The 19139-nt window shown below is 37.7% G+C and overlaps 1 protein-coding gene across 1 annotated transcript in view; it reads left to right on the forward strand.

Annotated features, from left to right (window-relative positions):
- Nucleotides 1-18755, forward strand: part of LOC139729942 (uncharacterized) — a 32170-nt gene extending 13415 nt beyond the window's left edge. The window contains exons 9-16 of the mRNA XM_071640862.1: nt 920-1071; nt 3761-3882; nt 4671-4811; nt 6382-6541; nt 7433-7915; nt 13982-14284; nt 17173-17295; nt 18163-18755. Coding sequence (XP_071496963.1) covers nt 920-1071; nt 3761-3882; nt 4671-4811; nt 6382-6541; nt 7433-7915; nt 13982-14284; nt 17173-17295; nt 18163-18167 — 1489 coding nt within the window. The 3' untranslated portion in view covers nt 18168-18755. The remainder of the gene's footprint in view (nt 1-919; nt 1072-3760; nt 3883-4670; nt 4812-6381; nt 6542-7432; nt 7916-13981; nt 14285-17172; nt 17296-18162) is intronic.
- Nucleotides 18756-19139: the final 384 nt, after the last annotated feature.

The following is a 19139-nucleotide window of genomic DNA, read 5'->3' on the forward strand; positions in this document are numbered from 1 at the left end:
TTTTGAAAAATAAAAACTAGCAAAAATATCCCTTGACTGTCAAAGAGCTCTTCCAAAGATACCACATTCCTGATGGACAGTATTGTTTCTACACAGCACTGCTCGAGACAGAGCTGCACCAAGGGCTGTTGAAAAAAACTTGGTGATATTTGCGCGATACACAGATTTTGATTTGATTATTTCGGTATCTCAGACCTACATAAATCTTATATTGATTCTGTTTGCTTTGTTTTGGAGACATCGATAATGACTTTGAATATACATTTTACAATTGACCAAAAATGACGATTTATTGCTTCATTTGCACACTGTACTTGAGTTTCTCCTGAGAGTAGAAACAGAAAACCACTTTTAGAGATTGATGGTCACGTATGGCAGTAAACTCAAGCAAAGCGCCGAAAGAAACGATTCCTGTAGCAGACGATCAAAGCCGAAGGTTACGTACACGCCGTGCTCGCTACGAAGCACTTTGAATTGGTGCAGGTCTTGTGGTCAGAAACGCAAATTTAGCCTCATTGACTTTACCTAAAAACTTGTTATGGAATGAAATGCCGAATTGAAGCCCAAGCTATCAATTCCGTGTGAGTAAAATTTAGATTTTAGATAGAAAGTTGACATTTTCAATGTCTGCTGGCTGTTAGAGGAGATGTTTTCATGAAAGTGTGCCAGAATTGTTAAGACGCCGTCAGAGGTCAGATATCGTGCATATCTTTTCACAGAATGGAGTTTTAGAGTAAGATTTATTTTGAAGTGATTCTATGACACGGACTCAGCTGATTTCTGTCCCACTATTTGCAATGACACTTGCGACCTGCTGTAAGTGTTGGTGTGATGATTCACATATTACGCTTTCCTTAAAAGACGAATGATTGTTTTAGGTTTGTTTGTTTTTTTCCGCAACTCCATATCTGACTTGCAGGTTAGACTTACGTGGACTCGGTTGCTCTCCACAAAAACTTTTCCTCTGTCTTGAGTTTGGTCAAGGAGGGCGCCCCAGACCCAGGTACACGCTGATAGGGAGAGATTCCACGAATTCCATAGTTTCGTGCAAGAGACAGCAGTGCTCCCAAGGTATGTGTATCAAATGCATGCACGTTTTAGAAAATTGCGATTAATGCATGAACGTCGACTGCGAAACTTGTAATTCTTGGAATGATTGGTACGTTCGAATTTTTTTTTCAACATGCAAAATAAAGGGGATAAATCCTCTCACAAGCCACTCTGTTATAATATCCTTTCAGCTGATACAACTTTGCTTGTTTTTTTGGATCACCTGTGTCTGTACGGATTCTTTCTTCTTCTTCTTTCTCCTCAAAAATTGTGCAGAGGTTAGCTCAGAAAGTCCTCGGCCTATTAATTTCAAAATTATACGATATATGTATCGTGTCCCAAATACGACAGATCTAGTAAAATCATTGTGATCAGTCGACCGTGACGTCACTATGACGTCATTACATGAAAAAACATTTTCATTTATATCTCTTTAATGGAATTGAATTTTTCAATGAAATTCACGTCACATTTAGTTCAAGTGAAGTTAATTCTACTCATATTCTCAAAATTCATCTATACCCTTAAAACGTGCGCGTAAGCGCGCATTGAAATATTTACATGCTCCAATCGAGCTCAAAATTTTTTACACACGTTTCAGACCATTTGAAGTATTTTTTGAAAAATTGAAAAAATGGGACGGACGCGTACGCGCGCGCACATATACGCACGCACAGCTCATATACAATAGAAATTTCACGTTTTTTCACTTTTATCGGATGTCTGAAATGTCAAGGAATATTTATACCAAGTTTCAAGTCAATCTGACTCAATATGACGTCATACGGGCCCGTCAAAGTTTAACTTCCGCGCGCTCGTCAATGGCGATATATGTAACAGTGCAACTATGGCAAAAAACCGCCAATTTTAAATCCGATTTTATTCGTCAGGATGGACGGTGACCCCCATTTTCTTTACATATTTTGAAAGCTGATGAATTGTACATGTCATTTCATGGGTTGGTGATGCTGAAGAAATGATCAAAAAATATCAAATTTCTTAATAAAATAAAAAAGTAAATTTTCAAAATGACGTCATCAAATTTCAAGTTCACTCGAGAGTATCTCACTTATCCTTTGCCGATTTTCATCCAGATTTCAGTATGTTGTAGCTTATTTAATGTTCTTTCATAATTGAAGTAACAACATTTTGAGTGGATGACGGCATCACCTCGTAAAAATGGATTAAAAATAATCTTGTCAAATTTGACCAGTTTACGTGTTATCTCTATGGGAGTGCAGTTTTTCTGGAAATGAAAATTGACATGACTATCTTTTTCGAGCACTAGCTCATTTATGTTTTTAATATGTTGTAGCTGAGACTTTGGGCTATTGTAATATGCCCTTCGTTTTTTCATACAATGTCGGAATCACGTTAAAAAATTTGATTGAAATTAAAGCTTATCTTCGATGTATTGGGATATTTCTTTCTTTCTGCAACTTTCTTTGCAATAACTCATGAAAAACAGCCCTATCACCCCTATATTTTAATTCATGTCACGTACATTATTTCATAAATTAACAACTACTAGATCGGACACCATCTTGGGTATGTAAATTAGTGTCAAAGGTCATAAATGTTTCATCCTGTATCTTGGTGAATACATGTCCTATCTTTCCCATATTTTGCACACGCAAAGACCATGTTACAAGAATCATTTCACAAAATAACCACTTTTTGCTCAGATGACATCTTGTCTGTGCAAAGTGCGGTCAAAAGTCATATGTACTTCTTTCTCTATCTTCGTTATGACGTGTTATCTCTATGGGAGGGAATTTTTCTAGATGTGAAAATTGACATGATTACATGTCTTTATCGAGCACTAGCTCACTTACCCTTCGGTGAATTTCTCTCAGATTTTAATATGTTGTAGCTGAGACTTTGCGCTATCTTATGAGTAACCGTCGTTTTTTGATACGATGTCGGGATCACGTTAAAAAACTTAGTTGAAATTAAAGCTTATCTTCGATGTATTGAGATATTTCTTTCTTTTGCAACTTTCTTTTCAATAACTCAAGAAAAACAGGCCCTATCACCCCCATATTTTGCACATGTTTAGTTCATGTCACATACATTATTTCATAAGATAACAACTACTTGATCGGACACCATCTTTGGTATGTAAATTAGGGTCAAAGGTCATAAATGTTACATATTGTATCTTGATGAATACCTGTCCTATCTTTGCCATATTTTGCACACGTATAGACGATGTCGCAAGGATCATTTTACAAAATAACTACTTTTTGCTCAGATTCCATCTTGGGTGTGCAAAGAGGGGTCAAAGGTCAAATATACTTCATTCTGTATCTTCGAAGTGTATACGGAATTCGGTACCAAAGATGGCAGGTCTGACTCCCTTTTCTAAATGAGAATCCAAACATCACACGGCCAATGTCCCTAAACACAGATGAAACCTGTATGGTCATGCATATTGGGATCAGGACTCAAATCATTGATTTCCGAATAGATCGGATCACCTAATTTGTCAGTGTTGACAAATTCCAAGTCTAGTTTCATAATAAGATCTCTCAGACACTCTTCTCAATTTAACTATAACTCGGAAGGTCAAAGGCATGAATGAGATTGATTGTCAAAATCATGTGTGTGTGTGTGTGTGTGTGTGTGTGTGTGTGTGTGTGTGTGTGTTTGTAGGCTTATGAAGACTAGACGAACATTGCCAACATACATGTAAATCGCTATCTTTCAGAGCCAACCATCCGTGTGAATAGCGTACTACCAACGGCGGTAGAACTAAATGAAGGGCAACGAAACGATATCACCTTTAATGTCGACGTGAGATACGACACGCATGACACCACGAGAGTATCGGTGAGAGAATAACCTACCTTCAAGCCGTTGTCAATTTTTTTTCCTCTTTCACTGCTTTCTCACAACAAAGCCTATGTCTGAGTTTACTTCCATCTGTCCCCTTATGCACAAATGAAATTTGTAAGACCGCAACTGGTGAGCTGCATTTAAACAGAGCATACTGACAAAATATATATATATATATAAAACAGCAGGAATCGACTATTTTTGTCAAAAACATAGATCAGTAGTTTGCGATCTTACAAATTCCATTTTGTAAAATGGATACCCATTGAAGAAAAAGTCATACCTCAATGTTCACCCCTCTGCATAATACTTTCTTGTTTAAAAACCTACATATTTTGTGGTAGAGCAGAAGAGAAGGTGAGGGGAAGGGCGAGGAGAAAAGAATGGAGAGAGGAAAGAGAAAAGAAGGGGGTGGAGAAATTTGGGAGGAATAGGAAATTAAGCAATGTCATTATTTTATGATTGAAATTATATTTAGGCCGTGAAAATATGGTTTAAAAACTATTTTTGTTCTTAATAATTATACTTTCCTGCTTGTTGGAATAAAACAACGAAATTAAGAGGGGTGGGGAACAAATCTAATTTTTCAATAGAGTGTGGAGGAAGAGGTATAAAAACTTTGAGGCAGGTGTGATGGTTTTCAAATGCTTGTTGACTTTAAATGGTAGGAATAAAACGCACATTTTTATTCCACTACTCTCGATGCATTGGAAACGCTGATGTCCGTCTTTCAATTAAATTTTGTCGTGTTGGCTTCTTTTGTGACCTTCTGTCACGTGTAGGGATCCAACCTATGGAAGCTGCAGGCATGGGGGAGCAAGAACGCCGCAGGGACAGGGCCACAAATTTCTGCCGCGGACCAGGTGCTCAGCACCTTTCAAAAGGACACCCCTCTTACGCCGAGTCAACCTTTCGGATTCGAGGTAGGTGCATGTATCTTTATGGATCACATTTTATTTCCTTTTTTTTTTCTTTTTGAAACAGCAACATTTATGATACAGTATAAGGAAAATGTCAATCTAAAGGGTATAACAATAATTTCCATACAACAAAAACATAGATTAACACCCAACATGCACCTGCAATAACATTCATTTGAAATAACAAAAATACCATAGATACCCCCCCCCCCAGAAAAAAAAACCAACAGACGAGATATCCAAAAGCATACCATAGATCTCATGTATTTTTGCTCAAGGGTATAACAATAATTTCCATACAATAAAAACATAGATTAACATCCAACATGTACCTGCAATAACATTCATTTGAAATAACAAAAAACTACCATAGATACCCCCAAAAAACAACAGACGAGATATCCAAAAACATACCATAGATCTCATGCATTTTTGCTCTCCATAACCGTCCAAAACAGTTCACAGCCTTCATAACCTTTTAAAAGATTAAAAACTTCTATAAGATTACAATTAATGAGGATAAATAGATATTTATCATTAAATGCATAATTTCGCTTATCTAAAATAATATATTGAACTATGGTGTAGTATTGACAAGTGCATATGTTAATTCTTTCTCGTCATCATATGGTATATTCAAATTTACCTGAAATGAAACCAGGGTATTTATGATTCCTCCCTCCCCTCTTTTCCTTTTCCTTTGTGAGTACAGCCTGGAAACTTTTTTTTTCTAGTCATTTTGTCATGAGGAAACGACTGTCATCTCACCAACCGTCATTGCGTAGTATTATTATGTTTGTTGTGACGGCCCCTTGAACAAGAGACATGTCATGGAGAGAAATTAACTTACTCTATTTTTTATTGTTGTATGTCAAAGATTTATTGGCCTCACTTGTAAGAATTGACTTTTCAAAAATTCTTCTTTTTTTACCATTATATTCTAAAAAATGGCAAAGATAGTTTGAAATCGAAAAAGACAAAGATGAAAATTGTTATGTTTCCTTGTTAATGTACAATGAAGACATTTCAGATGCAATTTGTACACAGTATGCGATTTTCAATCAAAATTAATGAACTTTGACATACATCAGACGGAAAATTTTTTCATTAAATTGAAATAATTTTAACCAAGCAAAAATAAGCAAACAAACATTTTTCCCTCAGAAGTAATATCATAACAATAAAAAATTTAAAGATATATGTCTATGGCAATGAGAAGTACATGCTCAGGAAAGGGGGAAATAAAGCAAAAGTATCACTAATCATGAATGATGATGATAAGACAATGATAGAAACGCTGATTATAATAGTTATGGTAACAGGGGCGGATCAAGGAATTCCTTAATATGGGAGGCGCCTTTCAAAATCAAGGGGGCGCATGCGCCCTCTATTTTTTGTTTTAATACGAATAAAGAATATATATAATACATATTATGTGTATAATATATCGTAAAACTTACAAAGAATATTACGTGCGTGTATGATTATATATATATATATATACATACATGCATACTATATATATATAACTATGGTCAGTAACATCCTACCTTAATGATTATGCTTCTTGCAGCGCGTTTCTCACACCATCGACTTGAGTGGACGGAAGTGTACGGACGTAAAGTTCCTGTGTGTCAGACTTCAGAAGGACAATCCCAACCCAAATTATCAGCTCCTGGCGCGATCAAATCAGGCTTCGAATCTCATGGGATGCAAGAAGGTCAGATGTGCTGGTAAGGCAAGCCAGCGATACTGGAAAAAAGTGATGGTGCCACAAACTATCCAGAAGTCCGAGGTGCCATTGTTGTCTCTTTGAGATTACAAGTGTCCATTTAATTGTTGGACGTTTTGATGAAACCTTTCTGTAAAAGGTTGAAAGCGCGCCAAAGCTTGGACACATATATTTACTGATTGGAGATAGGACTTAAAAAGAACCCTTTTCGTTATTTCATTTTGGATAGGAGATACATTATCCTTTAATGGCTAACTCCATAAACATAATCTTCCTTGAGAGCAGCTGAATTTTCAGAAACTAGTAACTTCACAAGAATGGTTTAGAGCCTTCCTCTTCCGATGTGTACAAGCACAGCTTTGAGGCTAACATTAACCAGCACATACATTATATTGATTCCTACATTTATTTCTATGGTTTGACGTCCTCTCTTCCCGATCTGCCGTTTTTTCTATGAAGTTTCAAATTTTCTCCCATTTTTCCGTTCACAAATGTCCCCCTGCTAACGTTTGTTGAATGATATCAACGTATATAAATTTAATATTGCCTTACTCTTGGTACATATTGTATCTGTGCCTTGAAGACGGCTTCACAGCTAAGATTATTCTGATATCATGCAATGCCACTTATTGGTGGTATCGACATTCCATGTGTTTCTAAACTGCAACTATTAGAAACCATACAAAAGAAGTAGCAGTGCACCTCTTAAAAGTCAGTGATATTTTGCCAATTATGTATGGTTAAATTTTCGTTTACTTACAAAACTTATCACTGTCTTGTACCCAAATCATACTTTCTTTGCCGAGTGACGATTCACTTTCCATTGCCAACTCTTTCCGCAATTCTGCCATCCCCATCTTTCCTGTCAACCCTGTCCCACCTGAACATTTAGCCGCTCCGAAGCCAACGTTCACCGTCACTAACATGGGCATCGTGCGTGAACCGTTCACCGCTGTACGCGCCGGCGAGTCAAACCGGATGACCCTCACCATCAGCGTCAATTACGACGGTAGGGCAACAACCGACCTGGACATGGAGCCAGGGTGGACGTTGGAAGCCTGGGGGAGCTCGAAGAAGAACGGCAAAGGACGAAAGGTGGCTGCTGCCAATCTCGACATCGGTTACGAAGCCAACCGTCCGTTTGAAAAGGGAGGCGTACTGCGATTCAACAATCACCAATACAATTTCAATCTCGATGGACAGACGTGTTCGAAGACCAAGTTCCTCTGTGTGGAGCTCTCGAAGACCGGCTCATTTGCGCTGAAGGGGAAGCCTAGAAAGGCCCTTACAAAGTGTTCTCCTATCACCTGTTTGAACCAGGACGGCTCGTCAGGATCCCAGCCCAAACCTCCGCGCCCTGACGGTGGCCAAGGTGGTAAGAGCAGCTATCCGCAAAAAAAAAAGAAGAAAAATCCCTCACTTCTTTGTAGTTTTTCACAAACCCTTAGCAATTCTGCATATTTCTTCATGGGGGTCCTGCCCAATTAAAAACAAAACAAAAAACGAAGCCAATGTCATTTTTACTTTACTATCAATAGGGTGAAGTAGTGCTAGCAATGAAATTATAATTTCTTAAATTGTAGTTGATCTTACACAGACTCCCTAAATATATCGGAGGTTGCGTGCAGGTGAGTTAGCAGTAAAATTATTCCAGGCAAAGCACTTTTTCACTAACTTGTATCACGGGTTCGCATAGATTTAATGAAGTCAAACATTTTTGAACGACCACGTGGAGAATCTCACCGTATAACTCTATTGGCTGTCTACTAACTAACTCAAACATCTCATTTCGTTTCCATATATGGTGGCTACTGCCATTTCTGTTATGTGAAAGCGGGTAAGCTTTTAAAAGAGACGTTCAGTTGATTTTTCGACTTTTGAATTTGATTGTCCATGAAATATGCTATACCGGGTACAGAGATTCATAATTACTGTGACAGAGATACCGATGCGGGTGCTTTCAAAATCCATTAAAAAATCACAATGAGCGAGGATGATGACATAGTATATTCACTTAAGAATGCATAATTCTATTCATTCATTTATCTACTTATTTATTGAAATGTATCTATTCAGGATTGCTTGATCAGCATAAGCTGTTTTTCATCAGGGTCCTGAGATAAAACATAAAATTACAATAAAAAATTCAAACATTACAATAATTTTCATCAGTATAAAAATCCAAATCAGCTGCAGTAATAGAAATAATTAATCAGAAAGATAGTTAATTATCAACAACATAAAATTCATATTTTCTGATTCATATTTGTAGATCCTTTAGCGAAAAGACTGCAGAGAAAGACACAGAAAAAACTGACACTAGCATCAGAAAACATGTTGGCATAAATGCCGGCATAAAAATATAAATATGTCACACTTGTCAATATGGGAGTAATACGCAATTAAGCACACACAGTCATGAGCATACATGTCCACCCACTCACACACACACAAACACACACACACACACACACACACACACACACACACACACACACACACACCAATGAATAATCGTAAGATTCATGAGCATATGAGAAACAAGATAATATTCCCTCGCTGTCTCTCGCAGAAGGAGGTTCAAAAAAGAGAGAAAAAAAAAACATGTCAACAATTGGCAATACTGACATAAAAGTAGCAGGAAAGATTATCTGCAGCTGAGATGGTTACAACAAAAGTATACATTACAAAAAATATAACTGCTTATATATACATTTAAAATTCTGAACAGTCCGGGCATTTTGTAGAGTGTCTGGTAATGAATTCCATACGTGTGTGCTCCTGAGAAATGACTTCTTGAAACATGCAAGATTTGGTTTTGGAATTACCACATTGAGTGAGTCGGCTGAACGAGTGTTATGAGAATGCCTGTCACAGACCATTTCTATTTCATTAACCATACGAGTGGGAGCTATTCCATATATACATTTGTACATTAATGTTGCCAAAAAATAATCTCGCCGATGCTCAAATGATTGCCATTTAAGTTCTTTGATAAGATCAGCACCATGACTATTAACATAATCATAATTGCTTTTCACTACTCTTGCTGCTCTCTTTTGCAGACGTAACAAATTATCCAACGATTTAGAAGTACAATGGTCCCAAACAGAAGAAGCATAATCTATGCAAGGTTGTATCAGTGTGAGGTACAGAAAGTTCAACACATTTTGATTGACAAAGTTACACATTTTTCTGTAATAGATAGATTTTACAACCTAGCTGCTTCGTTAACTGTCGTACATGATTATTCCATGATAACTTATCATCAATTTAAATACCTAAATACCTGATACTGTGAACTTGCTCTATACGTTCTGCATTAATAAAGATATCAAGATCATATTTTTGGAGATACTCAAAACCATTGCTTTAGTTTTATGAACATTGATCTTTAACTTATTCCTAGTATACCAAAGATATAAATCATTCAAATCTGACTGCAGACGTGAGGATGCTTCATCAACTGGCCTACTAGTGGTATAAATAATCGCATCATCCGCATATATGTTACATTGTGAAAATCTAAGACACTGAGTTACATCATTCATGAATAACAAAAATAGAATGGGCCCTAGAATACTACCCTGGGGCACACCCACTCTAATGTCACGGAACTTTGATAAAGATCCATGTGCTCGGACAGCTCGATCATGTAAATAACTGGAAAACCATTTATACTCATATTCCTGAACTCCATACGATTTAAGCTTGGTCAGCAAAATATTCACATGAATACTATCGAAACATTTAGATAAATCAAGATAACAAGCTACTACACATTCATTGTTATCAAACGCTTCATACCAGTCATCTACAACACGATGCAAACAAGTTTGGGTTGAATGTTTGGGAAGAAAAGTGAATTGATCAATATTGATTAGATCATTACGCTGAAGATATTTCAACAACTGTTTTTGGACCTCTTTCTCCAACAGTTTAGATATGTGGCAAACTACAGAGATTGGCCGGTAATTGGTAGGGTCATTTTTCGAACCTTGCCTTTGTAAACAGGTGTAGTTCTTGCTTTCTTCCAATGTACAGGTACTTGACTAGTTGTTAGGCTTTCATTAAACAAACAGCAAAGAGACATATAAATCACTGGTGCAGCAATCTGCAGAAGCTTTGCATCTATTTCTAACACATCCATACTACTATCTGTTGGTAAATGCGATAATAATGTGAGCATTCTGTTTGAATCGATATTATCAAACTTAAAAGAATGAATGCACTGCGGGTGATGCCATTTAAAAGATCTAGATATTGTTTCACCAACACTAACAAAGAAACTGTTTAGTTTATCACCATCGAGTTCCCCAGGTATAGTAGACATATGCTTATTATCACCTCGAATTCTATTCAATTCCTTCCATATCACTTTACTATTTTTGCAGTACTTTCGAGTGACATTATCAAAATACAATTTCTTACTCAATCTGATTTCTTCAGTTAACTTATTTGTAACTCGTCGATACTCTGACGATACTTCTTGAGATTTGACAGAAACAGACTTCTTTTTCAAAAATCTTTTCTATAAATCAACTTGATAATATCTCGTGTCATCTATGGATTGTGTCTACGTTTTAGTCTACATTGTTTAATCGGAACATGCTTATTATATAATGTCCATGAATGCAGATTTCCATCTGTTCCATTTCATTTCGATCGTATCGTCCATATCATTTTCAAAATGAAATATATTACACTTTTCTAAATCATCAATAAAATGAGTAGAGTCAAACTTACTATAATCACGAAAATGTATCAAATTATGTCCATACTCTTTCTTATGAGATACCACACGTGTATAAATCAAATAATGATCACTTAAGGACACCTTGGCCACTCCACAAAAATCAAGATATTCAGGGATAGAGGTTAATATGTGATCTAAACATTTACAACTTGTTTTAGCAACCCTAGTTGGTTCACTCACAAGTTGGGTCATCATAAATAAATTCTCGATATCATTAATTGGGTTACTGATATCACTATTTACACTATTTCTTTTATAATCATAATTCATATCCCCAAGAATTATGAGTTCTTTTTCTTCCGTTATGATCTTTTCTAATGTATAAAATATAATATCTATATATAAACTATCAGCATTTAGGGGTCTATAAGGACAACCAACAATCAACTTATTAGACTTAGCCTGTGGTAACTCAATCCAAATAGCCTCAAGCGCATCATCACAGAGCTCATAACTTTTCATAAAAGTGGGTGAAGTATGAGTATAAATACATACACCTCCTCCGCGCGATTATTTTGTCTATCTTGTCTTATTACCGTATAATCAGGGATTTGAATTAAATTATCTTGTATTCTGTTATGCAGCCATGTTTCAGATATACATAAGATATCGAGCTTAATTTTCTATAACATAAATCGGACTTCATCCAGTTTGTCAAATAAACTACGTATATTTATGTGACCAAGTTTTAACCTCTTACACTTTGAGAGATTAGCATAACATTTGCTATGCTCATCAGTAAAATCATCATTATCATCTTTAAGATTAATTGTTTTCCGTCATAAATCCTGAATGGGAATGCGTACAGAGTCAGCGTTATCTTCAATGGCTGCTCTCTTCTTAGCCAAGGACCTAGAATTGGCAGAACTTTTCTTTATGGCCGTATTTTGCACATTTCCGACATTGCAGCTGATAGGTGTGTCTGCATGACAAGGCACGATGATTTGGTTCACCGCACTTTTAGCATCCTATGAGGTAGTATGGGCTCCCGTGACTCAATGGCGGACCAAAGTTTGGCATCAGTGGGGGCATACCGCGTATCGGGGGTGGGGCTTGCAAGACGGAAGCACAGCTTGGCATGTATGGATGTCGATGTTGTGTATTGAAGGTCACGGGTGGTGGAATTTGTGATGTCGCCATTCTCGTTGATTGGTCGAGAGGTCGGCCGAATTGGTGTTGATCACTGGCATCTCTTTGTAGAGCAAGTGGGTGTGTCTGATGGCTGGAAGGATGCAGTGGTTGGTATTAATGTGATGGAGCTGGTTGTTGCTGGTTGAGATAGTAGTTGTGGTTGTTGCTGTTGTTGTTGCTGCTGTTGTTGTTGCGTAATTGCGGATGTTGTCCGGGCACTGGTTGAGGATGCTGAGGCCGAGTTGTAGTTAGCGGGTGCAGTGAAGATGTTTGGCGCATGTTCGATCTGCTTTGGGATGATTGGGGGAGATGCGATGCTGTAGTATAGTGGGGTGGCAAGTAGAGCTTCCACGGCATGTTGGACTTTCTTCAAGTCCATTGAAAGCTGGTCTACCCGTTGATTGGTTCACTTGCAGCGCATACAAATCCGTTAATTGGCATCACACTGTAGATCACAAAGCTGGCATTGATTCCGCGGAGCGCTACTTGTCCTCACTTTGATTGACTGCGTTCTCCTCGGGATCATTCTCAATAGAGTCATCATGAAGGGTCGATGTCTCAGGGTCGTCATTGGTGTCACTTGAGACCCTCGAGACTACAAAATGGCGGCAAATTTCGATGTTTAGGTTGGGGTACACTTGCGTTAGTTCCCCAAGATAGAAGTCAGTTCCGTTCAGCCCTTCAGGTACAGTTTTGTGGGCAGTTTTTTATGAGAACAAGGGCATACAAGATACTGTCATTTGTAATACCTTTCGGTAATTTATACTTGAAGGTTTTAGTTCCTGGGTTACTTTTGTATCTGTGGGTTCTTACACCAGCTGCTATGGATGGGACTGATGCACCAGTTCACGGATACGAGTTCCAGGCACACACCAGAGATGACACCACAAAGTTGTATATAATGTCCTCCAATTGTCTCCGAAAAGTAGATATGATATAGTCAGAGCACAAATCATTGATATAGGTCATTCCTCCGACATTGACATAAAAATCTGAGATTTACAGACCGTGATTCTCGGGGACATTTTCTCAGCCCGTACGCACCTTTGTTGTCAACGTGAATAGTTGCTGCTCGAATGATTGTGCTTGGGCTCTCAAGGAAACACAACCAAAGAAGAAAGCACGCATAACCAAAGAAGAAAGCATGCATAGATACTACACAGGTGCAATCGTTAAGCAAGTAGTATTGTAATGGGATTACATCGTTCATCATATTCATCACTGACATGATATGTGAGCCTTCTATGTCATCACCCACGGTCTGTGCATCATGTGGTTTTTTCAGTTTATTGGTTTATCTGCTGAAGAGTAACAATGAATTCCATAAATCTGTACATGGCACTCAACGATGCATTACATACTACATGATGTGAGATCGTACAAAATGCGTTCTGTCACTTTCTTCTTGCATCATTCCACCCAACATTGTAAAGTAAACGATACAATGCTCTGTTATTTTCCTTTTACGAAGCTTTCCCGTGGACATATCTGAGGTAAGTATCATCATGTTGAAAGGACTAAGATACACTTCATTTTACACTTTCTTTTCAATAGGAAGTACCACAGCGCCGGTTAGACTTACTGGCGTTCGGTCGGGCCAGTTTAGCGCCAGCAATGTTGGCCAGAATGGTAGAGGCACAATGCGGGGGGATTTCCACGTGTCATCTACAGCAGACTCGGGCATTCCAAAAGGCCCTCAGCAGTGGTACCTGGCCGTCTTCGCCAGCGACAGAGAACAAGGCGGAACCGAGTACGACCGCATAGATAACGTTTTGACCATCAAGCAGTCCAAGACTCCCCTTAGACCTGGATCAGATATGACAATTCGCGGCGTCTCCTTCGAATTCCCTGTAGCAGGTAAGAGCTTGATTCGATCATTACAATACCTAATTATCAGTACTTGTTTGTTTCTTTTTTGTTTTGTGTGTGTGTGTGTGTGTGCGTTGTTGTCGTTGTTGTTGTTTTTGTTTTTTTATCCAGTCATTGTTATTAGACTACCTTTCACGGTCACCGAGATGTATTTACACTCACAATATTCCTTGAAATGATGATGATTTCACGAATCCCGCAAACGATTTGAAAACAATTTGCGAATGTCGAAAAAATGGCAAAGTCCAATATTTGGAAAGTTTTTTTTTTCTCCGAATGTGTTAAGGGCTAATTTCACGGAGCACGCAATCGATTTGCGAAGAACGCGAATGACAAATCCAACATTTTTCTCCGAACGTACCTGTTCTGATAGCGAAAACCATTTCTGCGCAGTTTGTGGGAAGTTCTCACGACGTATGTGCGAATGTCGTGTGTACCGTAAGTATAGCCCATCACGTACACGAAGAACACCTACGGAGCCGCCAAACACTCGTGAACGTCTCACGACGCACGTGTGATTGTCATGTGTATCGTTGATAAACTATACAAGACAGCTATAAACTCTTTTCGGAAACATTTCTTCCACGATTATTGGAGTTCTTCGTATACAACTGTAAGTTCTTCGTGTATGACTGTGACTGGCCGTGTACTTTAACAATGGTACACACGACGTCCGTACATTACTAGTCGCGAGATTTTCGCACAATCTGCACAAGAATGGTTTTAGGCTTCATTGTCGGAACACGAAGAAAAACTTTTCAGAATGCTGGATATGTTTTTACATTCGCGTTCCTAGCAAATCCTTCTCGTGCACAGTTAAATCGGCCGTATGGCAAGCCGTTTTAACATTTAATCATATTTCTTGATATCAAGAAGTCGAATTCTTGATATCAAGAAATAGGATTAAATGTTAAAACGGCTTGCCATACGGCCGTGTAGCCGTTTAGTCATACTTTGATTTGCTCTTCGACCATCGGACAATATATTGCGTTTACACATATACATCAAACTTTTTGAGTCGATCAGTCACGTTTTCCAGGAAAACCTTGCACTTCCCTTCTTCGTGTTGGACTCAATGTACGATTATCAGAATGGCTTAATATACTGTCAATTTCCGTAGCCAGACACTGTGAGAAAACTAATTTCACCTGTTCACTTTTAGGGTGCACACTCATGGAGCACACGAACAATTTGCGAAGGACGCAAATGGCAAAATCGAACATTCGGAAAAGTTTTTCTCCGAATGTGTTTTCCGACAACGAAGCTGAAAATCATTCTTGCACAATTTGTGCGAAGTTCTCACGACCTATATGCGAATGTTGTGTGTACCATTGCTAAAGTACAGCATGTTACATACACTAAATCCCTAAGAACACGCGACGGAAATGCGAACAACGCAATTTTTTTTAGTCATCATGGTAGAAACGTTTCCAGGGAGAGATGATAGCTGTCTTGAGTCGAAGTTTTCCCTTTCCTGTATTATTTCTCCTTTCTTTTTCCAGACATTTCTCTGTTGTGTGTGTGTCCACAGTTTTTCTGGGGACTTACCTCCACTAGTAAATCATCTGATCTTTTTTTTTTACAGTTTTTCCCACACATAATCTCTAGTTTCAAATGTAATTTTGCATTTTAAGTCTAAGTGTGTTCTGTTTTTTTTTTTTTTTTGTATATCAAACATTTGCTCTCTTCGCTGGCCTTTACTTTTTTTTTACTATATAGTTGTCAATAATGGTTTGATGTGTGGATGTCCTACCACTACGATTTTAATTTGTAGAAAACGTAGAGCTTTAAAGAGGTCATGCATGCCCTAAATACATGCGCTAAACGTTTGAGAGAATGTCTCAAAAGGTACGCGAACAGTTTGCGGTTACGTCGTAAAATGATCGGAAAAAATTTCGCATATTCCGCGAGACATTCTCCAAAGTTTCTGGGTCTGTTTAGGGTTTTATGAAGATTTTGCGAACATCTCGCATGTCTTGCGAAGGTCGTGCGCATATGACGAGGCTTTAAAGACACTTTCGAGAACGAATCAACAGCAAATCACGAACAAGTGTGCGGAAAAGATTTGCAAAAAATGTCTTTTTTTTTAATTCCCGCTGAAGGAAAAACGACATCCGCGAACTATTGACGACGCTTCCGAACCTCCGCGTTCGTTTAGCGATCTTTTGCAGACTAACATACGAATGCTGGATTTGGCCATTCACGCCCTTCGCAAATCGTTCGCTTGCTCCATGAAATCATTCCTTTACGCGTGGAATTTTGCACGTTTCAGACCAGAAAGGTGCTAAGGTGCACCTTTAAAGGTACTCACTGGTCTGAAAGGTACAACAATATTGCCTCTTGTCACACGTAATGGCGCAAAGTCGAACATATTTGTATTACTCCTAGAGTGTAGAGTATAGTGACTGTTGGTAATTTGAGCACACATTTTCTACCGTATGCTGTATTGTAAATAGTTCAAGGCCTCCTGAGATTATTTCATCTCATGAACTTTAACGGCAGCTGTTTTGGCATTTTGATATTTTGATTTGATATAAAACTCCAATAAGTGAAACTTATTCAAACTTCATTCAAACTCCTTTTCAGAACCAAAAAAAAAAAAAAAATACTACGTATCCATTTTCAGGTGAATATCATTAAAAGGTATGATGCAAATAGATTTGAGTTTGTTTTCGAGGTTAAAGTGCACTATTTGTTCAAAGGTTCAAAGGTTATTCAGAAAGTGATAAATGAATATCATTCTGAGTTGTATTTTTGGGAACAAACCACTCCATTTCATTGTATATTTCCAGAGAATCCATAAGGTTCTCACACGCAGAAACTTAATAGGGGCGAGACGCAAAGATCTTTCTGTTTTCTACGCGATTCTTTTGCAGAACTTGGATGTGGTCGCAAGACGTACTTCTGCATGGAGTTCGGCAAAGGCCGATCGCAATCCTACGAGATGACCCAACCTTCAAGCGGCAAGATAGTGTCATGCTCGAGACAAAATTGTCAAAGTAAGTGGCACAAGGACATTGATTTTTCTCTCTCTCTCTCTTTCTTGTTTACGCAGTCATTCTTGTACCTATACACAAAGCAAAGTTTTAAAGATTCCGTTTTCATTCTATATATCAATTCTTCACTTATAGGAAAGATTACCCTATCAGCCATGTACAGTCACAATGACAGTTAGGGATGATTTTTAAAGGGTCCTTGCATTTAAAAGAAAGAAAGATACAAACAACCAAAAACGTACAGTCAACATTGTATCAGTAAAAACAGAAGAAATTGTGATACACATAATCATACTGATGAAGTCCATTTAAAAATATCTCAATGATGCGAATATTCATCAATACCGAAATCAAAATAAAACCTTTAACAATGTGCGAGTATTGAGCTTAATAACTAAACAAATAAACCCTGACTGATGTTTCGATTTAAAGAAGTTATCGAAAATTTACGTGTATTTTTTTAACTTAAGTTTTCTTTATGATTTCCAGTGAAATTTGTCACTCTTTATTTGCAATAATTTTTACTTGCTTCCCAACGATTTTATATAGCGTTCCCTCAGTATTTCGCTAGGAATCCGTTGAGTAGTCGGCTGGAAATAATTAGGTACTTACTACATGTCATAATCATAACATACCTGCAGTTAAGTTTCATCATGAAGTATAGTGAAGCTAACGAAGATGTACAACCTAGATTACGTTACAGTTTTAGACCGGAAAGCTTAAGAGGTCCTGTAGATCAATGAAGATTCAATGAACATTATTCGTTGCCATGAGAATGAACTGTATTTTCACTTTAGCCTTGGTTGACCTCGGTAGTCCATGATTTAAAACTAAAGTTCTCACCGACTATGTCCTCTGTGTTTCATCCAGATTAATCGTGCTGAAAATTCAACGACCCAAACGCCCTCATGGTTGGATCGGAGAAATCAGCTATGAGGCGCTATCGGACTCGGTCCAGTGATCACGTTCATCATACACTTACGCTGACATTTATTGTAGATTTACCTTGTTCAGTCATTAATGTACCATCGTCTACAGCGAGATTCACGTACATAACTGAGTGCTAGCTTCGTAGTTACTGGTGTGTTCATATGGAACACACAGACACATTCCAAGGTATTCCCATGTCACGTCATGACTCTTATACCAGAATACCGACAAAGTATGAAACATTTTGATCAGCATATTTGGTAAAGTGTACTAGTGGATGATAATTATGTAAGATACCATCTGGGAGAAAAGAATAATGACTCAGTTGGGTTGCACAATATATCGCGTGTCTCTCTGTTTAACCTTTGTACATAAGAAGGAAATGAATAATAGTGATTTATAACTACGAGATTGAAATACCGAAATGGATTTATCGTAGGCGGGCGTGATTTTAAATATTTTATCGCAAGATGCATTTCGGTAGTTCTTTCTGCAGTATTCAAAACAAGGTACATGTATAATGTAATTACGTGATGTAGCCTCCATGTAATCTTTCTTTCCAATATAAGTTTCAATCCTTAACATTTCAAATCTTGTTTCTGTTCTTAGCTAATCGCACGTAAAAATAGAAACAATGTAACAATCCCAAGTTAATACATATCTTCTGACAATGTAATGAAATGTTACTTGGAACATAAAAACACTTTCATAAAGTGTGGGTGTACCTGTGGAGATCAAAATAAATGCAATTACATTTCCATATCCCTACCAATGCTTATTCTCTATGTTCTCATTAAAATATGCCTGCATTATATATGGTCCGAACTAATCTATATCAAGGAAAGATTATGCATAATAAACGATCAAGACCTTCAATATATCGCTTGTATCTGTTCTTGCGCTGAAGACTGCATGTG

Source organism: Diadema antillarum, unplaced genomic scaffold (genome assembly GCF_040938485.1).
Source record: "Diadema antillarum isolate AM-2024a unplaced genomic scaffold, OU_Dant_1.0 seq00000271_RagTag, whole genome shotgun sequence".
NCBI lineage: Eukaryota > Metazoa > Echinodermata > Echinoidea > Diadematoida > Diadematidae > Diadema > Diadema antillarum.